Source organism: Octopus bimaculoides, chromosome 13, assembly GCF_001194135.2.
Source record: "Octopus bimaculoides isolate UCB-OBI-ISO-001 chromosome 13, ASM119413v2, whole genome shotgun sequence".
Classification (NCBI taxonomy): domain Eukaryota; kingdom Metazoa; phylum Mollusca; class Cephalopoda; order Octopoda; family Octopodidae; genus Octopus; species Octopus bimaculoides.
In genome coordinates, this window is record NC_068993.1 from 30,800,899 (window position 1) to 30,814,866 (window position 13,968).

Here is a 13,968-nt window from a genome sequence, read left to right on the forward strand (position 1 = left end):
ATATATATGTAAAAGAGACTACTCAGTGGACTGCTAATGTGCTAGAAGAAGATCACTTAAAAATTCTCAGCAGTCCACTTAGTGGCCTCTTTTATATATACATATACAATAATTCTTTTGAGATCTCAGAAAATCTTTTCTGAATCTTCTGATTCTTTTAATGTGTTGGTTTCCTGGTATTAAATTGATATTAATTAATATCAAATTTTTTACCCTAATATGTTAGTTATATATAGAGAGAGAGAGAGAAAGAGAGAAAGAAAGAGGATTATAGGGAGAAATACTTATACATATAGACGTATACATACGTATACTGAGTCACGCCTAAGCAAAATGTGTGTGTGTATTTGTGTGTGTGTGTGAAAGAAAGAGAGGGAGGGAGAGGCCGGTGAGATGAGAAGAAAATGCAGTATGTGCAACATCCAAGGAGATTTCGAGTGAGAATGTAAAAGTAACATTTAAACTTTATACACATTCAACAGGTATTTGAAAGGCAAATAGACGAAGAGATTGTCAGTAATAGTGAAGATATCTAGTTTGAACTGTAGAAAGATGAAGCTCATCAGAAAAGATAACGAAGTTTGTCACAATACTCATTGTGATGTGAAGGGGAAAACTGCTGTAAAAAGAGAAAAGCAAACAACACAAGAATAACACTAAGAATAACCGAGAGACAACAAAATGAAGGTTAAAATTGGAGGAAACATTGAATCAGTAAGATTAATAATTAATGAAATTGGTTAGAAATAAACTCCGATATTTTAAGTTCACTACGACAGTTTTATTCTAAACCCATAATTCTTGATCCAGTCATACACCAAATATTTTGGTACTCCGATAAACTGACACCAATCTATTGTAATCTGGTTTGTGTGAAAAATAGAAATGTTTGTTAAAAATTCATTCAAACACCTGAAGAAACGAAATGGGTAACATTCAATTTTTGTATCGAGTATTTTTTCTCGTGTTCTATTAACTAACGCGTATTCATTTCATGCACAAAAATACACAAACACAGACATACATAGACACAAACGCATACATATTGGATGTACTTCATCAACTGATTTGTCGCGAGTTGCGAAAAGTACTTCACACAAACCGAATATAGAGATTGGAAAAGAGTGTGACATTTTGCAACGTTAATTAATATTTTCTTTGAAGAGCTTCACCCTAAGCTGTGAAACATGCTATAACTTTGCACAATTTATTCTAAAACTTGTGTGTGCGTGCGTAGTTACATGCGCGTGCGTGCGTAGTTACATGCGCGCGCGTGTGTAGTTACATTCGTCTGAGTGTGTTGGTTGATACGCAAGTACGGCTACACTATTCTTCTATTACAGACACAACTATCAGTACATCAATATACCTAATTTGTTGTTCTGTTCAAAGTTTCGAAAATATTTTCTCGCCTAGAAAGTATGAATTGTATCTTGTCTCGTCACGAAAAATACTAAATATATTTAACTGTTGCATCACATTTTGCTCCTAGTCTTAGTTACTTCTACTGTTTTATATAAGCTGAGGGTTTATTAACTTAATTACACTCTCAATACAAAATATAAAGTGAATTTGTTTGAGAATCACGTCACTGAATTGATTACGCGCTCACTCACTTGGAATCATTAATTTAATTCAAAAGGAATTTTATAGTTGCAATAATGTTAGAATCCTTAAAAACTGAAGTAATTGACATCTTGATTTTCATTCAAAGAAACTTTGTGTTTGTGTGTGTGTGAGTGTGTGTATGTGTGTGTGTGTGTACATACATAAATACAAAAATAATATGCATGTACACACACACACACTCACACACACACACACACACACACACACACACACACACACATACATACACATAAAACTACGCCTGTTTTATGAATTTGCCAAAACAGTCATCAATATTTGAACTATGAATGAATAATTACAAAAATTGACTCATATAACTCACTCTTAAAAGATCCTGAAAAATAGTTTTAGGAAAATATAAACTTTGAAGACCAATCACAGAAATCTCATTAATATTCAACACCTTTTGGACAGAAATACTTTTAGTTTAATTTTCATATTAATAGGAATTTCTCTTGACTTCAATAAATGTTTTCGAATCATGTTCATCTAAAAGTTACTAGGAAATCCTCATGATTTCAACAATAGGCGCAGGAGTGGCTGTGTTGTAAGTAGCTTGCTTACCAACCACATGGTTCTGGATTCAGTCCCACTGCGTGGTACCTTGGGCAAGTGTCTTCTACTATAGCCTCGGGCCGACCAAAACCTTGTGAGTGGATTTGGTAGACGGAAACTGAAAGAAGCCCGTCGTATATATGTATATAAATGTATGTGTGTTTGTGTGTCTGTGTTTGTCCCCCCATCATCACTTGACAACCGATGCTGGTGTGTTTACGTCTTTGTAACTTAGCGGTTCGTCAAAAAGAGAAACGATAGAATAAGTCCTAGGCTTACAAAGATTAAGTCCTGGGGTCGATTTTCTCGACTAAAGGCGGTGCTCCAGCATGGCCGCAGTCAAATGACTGAAACGAGTAAAAGAGTAAAAGAGTAATTGTTTCAAAATGGCTGATTTTGAGATAAAATCGTGGGTAACTGAGGCTAAGAAACACCTCAACAAGCTTCATTCCATCATCACAAGAACTAAGACAAAAACGAACCCAAAAACAGCAATTTGAACGAAAATGCAAGAGTGCAAGATCCTTGCAATTTTTGTGCTCTACTAAATACTTCTTCGCCATGGTTCAGAGACTTTAAGGATTTAAAATTTCATTTCTTACAATTTTAAGTCAGTTGGACATAGTGCTTAAAGATATCTAAAAGTATAATTATTATTAAATATTATGATTATTACGAAAGCGATAACATTATTAAAGATGCTTGAATTTATAAATTTTTTAATGGAATTTATTAAAAAATTTTGCTGACGAATATCGTTATAAAACAACCTCACGCTTTAGCAATCAAAATTACAAATCCTGGAAGTTTTGTAACGTTGGCATTGAATTATTATTGGGAAGAAATTGAGGCTCAACGGAAGACATCGCAGTCAACTATTTATGAATTTAGTTTTATAAAAACATTAATAGAATCAGTAACGTCAAATAAATATTCAGTTTTCTGTTTTATCTCATGCATAAAGCTAATAAAAACAGCGTACGTACTTTTTAAATTGAATTTCACAGAAATTTGTTTAAAAGAAATTTTTGTACATATGTAGACGGATTGAAGGTAAACCAGTTGGTGTCTTTCATAAGACATTTGTGTTATTATTTGAAAGAATTCATTCGTATGACAAAAACAAAGAACAAAAAAAAAAGAAAGAAACGAAAGCAAAGAATAAAACTGTCCTACATTCTTCTTATAAAGAAGTTTCTGATAGCGAAATATAAAAGCGGAAAATATTCGTTGATGGAAGTATTGTATACATGAATCAGAATTTTGCTGAAATCAATTGAAGTATCAGCGGGCTTTGTAGCTGGTTATCAAAATATTAATGGAAAACACTATATGTGTGTAGACAAAAGCATACAGAACAGGCAGAAAATGCGTTTAGACTGATATCATAATCTATTAAATGAAAAAACTTCTGTAACATCTTTTCTCTACATGTTTGACAATTTGGAAATTCTGATTTAAAGAAGCAGATCAAAATACTGAGACAAAGTAAAATAAAGGTTGAAATTCGATATACATACATATATTTACACATATACATAAACATGCATGCACGCATGCATACATTCATATATATATATATATATGTATATATATACACGCGCGCACACACATGTATATAAATATATACATATACATACATATATATATATATATATGTGTGTGTGTGTGTGTGTGTGTATGTATGTGCGTATGTATGTATGTATATTTGGTTGACCAAAATGTCCGTTTGATTTTTAAATTAAAATAAGACAGTTTTTAAGCTCAAAGCCACTTATCCAACCAATGATATGATCCTTACTATGGTCATACATGGACCCCAGTACTCGATCGACTGGCAATTGATTTATCGACCCTGAAAGGATAAAAGGCAAAGTCGACCTGGCCGGAATTTGTCAATGAATGATATGATGACCTTTTCGTTCCAATATCTGCCGTCTTGCAGGTAGATTCAGAATTATCGCTCAAAGACTTGCCTGTCTTTACAGGCGAACAACTCTTCCAGGTGAATTTTTACATCCTCTTTGGAGTTGAGAATCTGTTCGTTGAATGAATTTTGAAGAGAAATAAATAAGGAGAAATCTGAAGGTGCAATATCAGGAGAAATTGGTGACTGCGGCAAAAACTTCCCATCCAAGCCCTAGAACTTTCTGTTACGTCTGCAAAGAAGTGTCCAGACTGGCATTGTTGTGATGAAAGACAATACCTTTATGATTAATAAGTGCTGGGCGTTTCTAAAAGATTGTAGCGTTTAACCTGACAAGCTGATTACAGTACATATACGAATTGATGTTCCTCTCCGTAAGAAGAAGCTCGTATAAGACAACACTTTTCCGATCCCAACATATTGAAAGTATAACCCTTTCCGGGTGAAGTCCAATATTGAAGGTTGTTTGTGGTGGTTCGCTGCGCTTCCTCGATGATCGTTTGTCCTTCACATGGTTACAGACGATCCATTTTTCACCCCTTGTTATTATTCTGTCCAAAAAGGATCTGTTTCTCCACATTTCTGCAACGAATCGCTGATTGATATCCATTGAGCGAAATTTGCTTCATTCAGTTGCTGCGAGATCAAACATTGAGCGTCGTGACGTAATCAAGTTGAGACAGTTATTTTTGAACATCCGATGTTAATATATGGAGAATATCTGCAATAACCTTGGTCGTATAACAAAGGTTGTTATACGACCAGAGCGAGGGGCAACTTGAACCAAAATATTTCTTGATCGAAATCTTGAAACCCCGCGCGTTCTGATACACATGTTCCGTAACAGCAACCTATCTGTGCAAACTTTCTGCACGTCTGTCCCGGTAGCTTAGCGGTTCTGCAAAATCGACCGATATAATATGAACTAAGCTTAATAAAATAAGTTCTTGATTTGATTCATTCGACCTAAACTCGTCAAGGCGGCGCCCCAGCACGGCCGCGATCCAACGATTGGAACAAGTAAAGGAATAAAAGAATAAAAAGAATACAGATAGTGAACACACACTAAATCTGAAACTCAAAATCAATCCAAATATTCAAAATTTAAAATTGATGCTGCAGAAACGGAGGCGATAGACCGTTTAACACTGATTGAGTCACCATTGGAAAAATGTTGTTAAACAACTTTATCACGTGGTCACACGTCTATAGGTGAGACACAACATACCATATACAACACTATAGTTTTTTTTTTATTATAAAACAAATGGGCGAGCATATTAAGGCATTAACACCAATTTCCAGCTGAATGTCTCCTTCATTGGCTCGAATTTAACATATTTATCAAGTTGGCTAAATACGATGACGGTTGTTTCACATACTCCCTTAATTAACGGATGTATGCGGTATTATTCTACAATTACATTTTTCATAGGAATACAATGACCGTTTGAGCCATCACTCTCACCTACCGTTTGAAGTATATGTTACACAGAGACAAATTGACAGAGATGCTCAACTGTATCATCTTCCTTGGAATAGTATATATAGGAGGCTCAAATATCAATCGATTATATGAATCACAGCACTTGACGAGTACCGCATTTCTTTGGATATATGAAAGTTAGTCTTCGGTGGGATTTGATTTCAAAATGCAAACGACTGGAACAACAATACCATAGAACATAATGTTCTAAAGATGATGTATATCCATAGCCATGCTGGAGGGGTGGAAAGGTAGATGAGATAAAGAAATTTGTCTTACCTTGCTTTATAAATGACCTGACCTTTGTCATAAACATGGAGCATTTTATTTTGAACTGTGACGTCATGGAAGTAGGAATATTTCTCGTTTGGGAAATACAAATCTGGAACCCATATCTTTAGAATGATATGAAAAAAAGAAAGTATTTATAATGTAGAGGATATACTTCTCGTTTGTCTAAATGTGTGTTTCTGTTTCTGATAAATGTCTAACAGTATAGGACACTAATGAGATCGATGCTTACATATAAATCAAACTCGTATGTAACCAATTTCTTTCTGAGTTTTAGAAAATAGTATATCTTGGACTTATATGTAGAAACACACACACACACACACACACACACACACACACACACACACACACACACACACACACACACACACACACACACACACACACAACTAACACTCTTGATATACCGCATATCGCTAGCATATCTAAGACTACATTTCGAAGGTTGATTCTTTTCTTTCATATTGGAAAATCTTTCGACCGTTGAGAGCTGACACTCTTCAAGGCTACAGTGATCTCACACTGGAGGACTGCTTCAAGTGGTGAAACGCTTGTGTTCCTCATTCACCTGATTATGATAGCGAAAGTTTTCCAACATTGCGATTGATTTAGAAGCCATTTCAAATCTTCTAAATAGCTCCTGCAGTTTTCACACACACACACACACACACACACACACACACACAACACACGCACGCACGCACGCATGCACGAACGCACGCACACATAGACTACTTTTCCGTTACTGGAGGGATAAACAAAAGAACTCCATCTAGTGAGATGGTTATCATCTAATATACATAAGGTTTAGATGCGAGCTACTATCATTTAATGCCTCAGATAACACAATCGCTGTATGAATTTGTAGAGGGTGCCGTGTAGAGGCAGTCATTCAGATGCAATATGCATCATACCTGCTCTCAGGGAAAAAAAAAGATGAGAACGAGAAAGTGTACGAAGAAAGGGTACTAGAAAAGAAACATGAAGGGATGAGAGATAACACTTGTGTCCCTTTGGCCAGTTAGAATGATAATTAATACTGATTGGTGTAGTTAATTTGACAGAGCTAAATCTATATAAGATGGTGTGTTTACAGTTCTATCACAGGAACTTATCAAGATGCTCACATCTAGTGAAAATTCCTGATCTGACTTCGGTAGATCGGTGGAGTGCTTAGATATAAAAGATGAGTTCTTTAGGCTATACAAAACCCGAACCTCCTTAACGTGTTGACATAAGGTGTGCATTCTTGAGCGACGCTCTACTTGTTGGATTGTGGTAGATGTAAAATCAAAGAATCTCATCGACCTACTAAATTTGAGAACCGAAATTTTCACGAAATGTAAGTGCCTGGATTAAACATGCAGTTTCACAACCTTTCAAGCATTTCGTTAAAGAGAAGCAATGTTGCATTTCTGGGCATCTAAATCTGGTGGTTCTGTGCATAACAAGTGATATATAGAATGCTAAGTAGTAAGAGTGAGTGTTTAACATCGTATGTGGATTAAATCTCGTTAATTTCTGTATCAAAAGTGCCACTAACGGTTTAATAATGTAAGAAATTCTGCAAATCTTCAAGCGATCTATTTGCTTATTCGCTCCCTTTTACGAATGTAAAACTGAATGTGATTAAACGGGATTTCTTAATTAATAGACACTCAAATAAGGAAAGAAAACTTTCAGAGAGTTCTTTGATAGTTATTTCACTTGCATTTGTTTTGTTCTTTTCGTGAGAATTTGCGTTCAGTGCATAATAATTGCATTATACGAAAAGATTCTCGCATACCTATATATATATATATATATATATATATATATATATATAGTTTACAATTCTAGCACTTCTTGGGAATGCATACGTATTATGTATATCGTGCATATAACCAAAATCATGTTGTAAATTTATGCTAGTTAAATTGATAAGCTGGAACAGAAGGTCATGCTTGAATTTTGAGTTTAGATTGTTGTTTATGCAGTCAAGGGTAGAATGGTTTTTACCTTCAGTTGTTATGTTTGATTTTCCTGCGATACAGAAGTTGCACGTGCTGCCTCATCCCTTATATTTGCAGGTCTTAGCTCTGATTCTTCAGTCTATACGAAGGTTGTTCAGGCCCCTGTCTTTAACGTTCCACATTATGCTAAAGATGCTGTATGCATTTTGCTCTTATCTCGAAACGAAGCAAATTGTTGCACATATCTTTTTCTGAAGGCAATTCCAATCATTTCTTGGTACGTTTTCATAGTCCTATTCATGCCAGTGATGCAAGCCAATTGCCTTTGCAGGTACATTTTATTCAGAGGACGGTTATGAGCGAATTTATAATTACCAGAACTCTAAGGGTTGTCCCTAATGCTGTTTTTTCTAATTGTGATTGAATATCAACGGTTCTATATTGGGGTGCAACGATAGTTAAATTTAGTCGTGTTTCTGCTAAAGATCCTGTGATATTCATGTGAGAGTAGGGGTCTGTAAGTTTGAGAAATCGTCTTGCTATATCTGTAGTCATTTTGACGTTACATAGGTTTGGTTCGAAATAGGTTATATTAGTGTAGAAAGTGATCATTCTGTCGGGTGTTGTAACATGGGGATGCCTTTTCGAAAGTTGTTTCATCAGAGGATAGGTTGAAAACACGCCTACTAATGCTATTAATTATTGTCTCATTACTCATGGTAGGTGTTAAAGCCCCTCAAAATGTAGGTGCTGTCCTTATTTTGTGTATGGAAATTTTCTTATTTTCCAAACTAACATTTATGTTATGTCTATGGAACTAACATCGGTAAGTTTTGTGTTAAGTTTAACATTAAAGCTGAGTTGACTAAGTATTTTGCATATATTTTCTTATGTTATCCATATCCTGCCATTCTTATTATGTATTATTTCTAGGCTGTCTTCTCCATATAACTCTATGCTTGGTTCTTATATTTCATTAAGGATATATAATATGTAGATGCCAACGAGATCTGCTGCCTCTGCTCCATCATGGTTCTATATGGCAACATCAGATAGTTTATCTCCATTCTTTTCATTTACTAAGTCTTATCGCAACTATTCCCTTGTGTCCATTATAATGGTTATATCGGTATTAGTAAGAATTGTATATGCTTTACAAAACTTCAATGATTTTGGAGGAGATTTTTAGAGATAAAGGGTATAACACTATGATGCAGATCTGAAAGAATTTGCAATTTAACTAATCTTTAATTTTCCTAAGCCATTCAATGACTTCACTGCCACGTATATATATTATATGAACGTAGAAAAGGCTTTGATGACTATACCCATCTCCCTATTCGCGGGATTATCACTACTGATGGTTTGGCGAGAATTTATCTTTATGGCCCTTCAGGGATACGAAAGGTTTCAGTGGGATGAGTCGTTCTACTCTATCTTCGATATTAAATTTCATAGCTAAGGTTTTGCCTCATCATCGATTAAATTAGAAGTCATCGATTATTTCATATGCTGTTTGTTATATTACTGATTAGCAATTCATTATGAGCGTGGTTGTATGCGTCAGTGACATTTGTTTTTGTTTTATCTGCTTGGGGAATTCTTAAAAGGAATGCATGTAATTTATGTTGGTTGGTATTGGATCTGTGGTTGAATCCAGTAGTTTTAAATAATGCGTCACCCGTTGTATACATTAGTATACATACATACATACATACGTATATACATACATACGCGCACACACACGCACACATACACGCACACACACACACACATACACACATAGGTATGCACGAATGTTTTGCATAATGCAATTAATATATGTTGAACGAAAATTCTTGCAAAGAGCCAAGTCTAATGCAAGGAAAATAAAAATTAAAGATCCTAAAATATTTTCACTTCATCTGTGTATCTATCAATTTTGAAATCAACAATCCCGTGTATAATCACATAATCACATTCTTATTATCAATATTCTAAAGTGGATTGCTTGAAATATTGTGGAATTCTTTTCACATGAAAGCACTGGAGGCACCGTTAATCCACAAACAAAGCATTATGCGCGTGTGTGTTTGTTACGTGTTTCATTTGTTCCCTGTCAAGTCGATGTCTATGTTTATCTTGATGGATTTGAATGTTTTCATATAAGGTCATCTAAACATTTCTTTAACGCTTAAGGAGGCGAAGGGAAGGGGAAAGCTGAATTAATAGACTTGTTGAGTCCCGAGGGAAATATGCAAGGGATACTTTGCTCCTATATATATCAGAAACTGCAAAACCAACTGAGGTTTATGTTTCATAAGATGTCATGCCAAAGTCACTAATTTTACATTAACCAGTTCTACATAGTAATAATCTGATTGTTATTTTGACATAGTTTCATCCAATCCAGATTGATCAAGCCTAGAGTGAGTTGTGAGTGGTCGATCAATGAGATGCAACTCACAGATCTATATTCACAATTGTATAATGTTTCCACTGAGCTGAAGACCAAATAAATAATCTGGTATATAGTGATGAGCTATATAGGGTGCAGTGTGACACTCTGTAAATACTGCACTACTAGAGTAGGGGAAGGTGAACTTTGTTAGAGAACGGTAGAAAAGCTTGATCTGCTCTTATTGATGATGGTGTGCTTCCCAATAAAACGCGTAGAGGTAAAAAAAATGATGTTCTTTCTATTTCTGAATTTGAGTCCTTTTGTGTTTTTTTCTGTTTGAGTGGGAGATTAGTGTTTTCAGGATTATTGTTGTAGATGAGTTATTATGGAACACTTACACACCCACACATGTCACACACACGCACAAATATGTGTGTACAATCTGATGATACGTTGTGCTCCATTTAGTGTCATTTCTGATGGAGAGATTGGTGGTGGTGGAGGAAAAAATTGACATAGGAAGAGGGATGTTATCTATTGTTAATATAAGAAGAACCATATTATCATAAGGCATAAGTGTAATAAAAGTGTTTCGAATTTAGGTAAAACACCAACAGTTCTGAGGGTAGGGTTTAGTCAATGGAATCGACTATAACACATGTCAAGTACTTTATTTTCGGGAATATAGGCGATTCTAGTGAGATTATATAATAATAATAATAATAATAATAATAATAATAATAATAATAATAATAATAATAATAATAATAATAATAATAAGAAGAAGAAGAAGAAGAAGAAGAAGAAGAAGAAGAAGAAGAAGAAGAAGAAGAAGAAGAAGAAGAAGAGAAAAGTTCATAGGAATTACTGCCATATATGGAATAAGGTTAATGAAATAGATTTCCTTGATTATAATGTATATCTTTAAATATTAAATTCCAGTTCGTTAAATTACTTTTGAGGGAAATTAATGCTTCCGTGGTCATTATATGCAAAAGATTTGTATTTAGTGTAGTGTAGTGAGGATTAAAAGTAGACTAATCGTTAAGATTTATATAATATTATGCTTTGAAGTAATTTTAAAATTTTATAGTTATGCATGTTGACTGTAGTGTACTATTTAAAGAATATATATGCTGAATTATCCGTTAAGTGAATTGAATACTTAACGCTTCAGCTATGAGGGTGACAGTTATAGAAGGAAAGAGGGGCAATATTCAATTTAAATAATACAAAGATTAACTTGTATTTCTGCATAATAGGATGTGTGGCGTCATGAATCGTGGATGATAAAGTGAAATTGGGAAACTAATGATTTGAGTTTACATAGCAGAGGGGATTTTATTTGAATGAATGTATACAAACGTACAGAAAAGCACACACATACATAAATGTATACAAACATACACGTGTACGTGTGTGACTGACTACAAATACATAGAGCTGAACACGGCGCGCAAAAAGCAAATAAGTAAGAAATGATTACTGAAATTAACGAAGTGTGCGAGTTCAAGCGACAGAACGCATATGTATGTTTGTATTATGTGCCTCAGAGTTATACAGCTATTTTGTCTAATAGCATTCATTAAAAAAATAATTGTTTTTTTACATTAGGTACATAGATGAAATTGTGGGTTTTGAAAATAGCGAACTAAAACTTTAAATGAAAACATTACGTATATAGAATAAACTATGGGTTTTGCAAATAGCGAAAACATTGAAATAAATATATATTAAATTATCATTAATGAAAATAAAGGCGAGAGAGAGTGAGAGACTGTTGCAAAAAAAAACCAAAAAAAAACGGAAAATTTCATCTGCGACGAATTAATGTTGTTTATTACGTTAAGATCTACTACGCAATGAATACAATGAATAAATTTGGAAAAAAATTGTACTTCAAACATTCAATAAAATTCAGAAATCGAAATTGCAGGAAATTTCTTGGAAAATGAACTTATGAAAAAATTTCCAGACTGCTTTCTGTTAATAATTATCACTGCCTAATTAATAAGCAGCTTTCTCCATTATAATATGGATGTATGTACATGTGTATATATATATGCGTATGTGTGTGTGTGTGTGTGTGTGTGTGTGTGTGTGTGTGTGTGTGTGTGTGTGTGTATGGGCGTGTAGGAATATATTATGTCAGCACTTACAATTGGGTCTATTCAAAACATTGTTCAACACATTTCGTTATGAGCGACTCTGTCATTTTATGCGATAGCACACTTGTACATCGCTAGTTATTTAACGAACGGTATAAATGATGTTCTATTTATAAATGATGTTCTATTTCATCGAAATATGGTTCATACATTCAGAAAGAAAGTTACACAAATTAGAAAGAAAATATATTTTATTAATATACATTTGTATAGTACATTATTATAATTAAGGTAGTGAGCAAGCAGAATCGTTAGCAGACTGGGCAAAATGCTTAGATGTATTTCGTCCGTCTTTACGTTCTGAATTTAAATTCCGCCGAGGTCGACTTTGTCTTTCATTCTTTCGGAGTCGGTAAACTAAGTATCAGTTGCGTAGTGGGGACGATCTAATCGACTGGCCCCCTCCGCCCAATTTTCAAGCCTTGTCCCTATTTAGAAAGAATTATTATTATTATTATTATTATTATTATTATTATTATGATCATCATCATCATCATCATCATCATTATTATCATGATCATCATCATGATCATCATGATCATGAGCATCCTCATCATCATCATCATCATCATCATCATCATCATCATCATCATTATTATTATTATTATTATTATTATTATTATTATTATTATTATTATTATTATAATTATTGTTATTCAGTAGTTTTATTTTTATAGCGTGCTTTCACTGCACTATCGAGCGCAGCTCTGTGTGCCTTGGGTATGTGCTGTGGTTTGCTGTGATGCTCTTATGGTTACTGTATTGAAAGTATTTTGCGTAGGATGTGTGCAGTGCCCAGTAGTGCAATTTTCTGTATGTTATATATATTTGAAAGTCCTGGTGTTTTTGTCATGTATTTGTCTGAATATTTTTTTATCATACCTAATGCGCCCACTATTTCAGGAATTGTTTCTGTTTTAGATTCCACATTCGAGTTACTTCTATTTTCAGGTCTTTGTGTTTTGAAAGTTTCTCCATTCTCTTAGAGAAACGTTGTCATCTGTTGGCATTGATACATCAATTAGGAAGCATTTTTTCCTCTATGAACTCTTATTATTATCCTCCTCCTCCTCCTCCTCATCATCATCATCATCATTGTTGTTGTTGTTGTTGCTGTTGTTGTTGTTGTTGTTGTTGTTGTTGTTGTTGTTATCAAACTGGAAGCCTAACAGTCGTTGTCGCACTGGACAAAGTGCTCAGTAGCATTTCGTCCAACTTTACCTTGTAGGTTTGAATGTTGTCGTTATCCACTTTGCCTCCCATTATCTCGGAAGCGATAAAGTGTACCACTTAATCAGTGGCGTCAGTGTAGTCGATTTCACGCACCCCTTAAAATTGATAGCTTTGTGCTAAAATTTGAAACTAGCACAGGTGCGGTTGTGTAGTAAGAAATTTGCTTCCCAACCACATAGTTCTGCATTCCGTTCCACTGCGTGTCACATAGGGCAAGTGTCTTGTACTAACGTCTTGGACTGATTAAAGCTCTGTGAATGGATTTTGTAGACGGAAACTGAAGGAATCCCGTTGTATGTATATACATACATACATATATATATATATATATATATATATATATA

General features: G+C 34.4%; 1 protein-coding gene across 1 annotated transcript in view; it reads right to left on the reverse strand.

Annotated features, from left to right (window-relative positions):
- The window catches only part of LOC106872092 (glycine receptor subunit alpha-2), an 807,169-nt gene that overhangs the window by 111,289 nt on the left and 681,912 nt on the right, over positions 1-13,968 (reverse strand). The window contains exon 7 of the mRNA XM_052972407.1: positions 5,877-5,992. Coding sequence (XP_052828367.1) covers positions 5,877-5,992 — 116 coding nt within the window. The remainder of the gene's footprint in view (positions 1-5,876; positions 5,993-13,968) is intronic.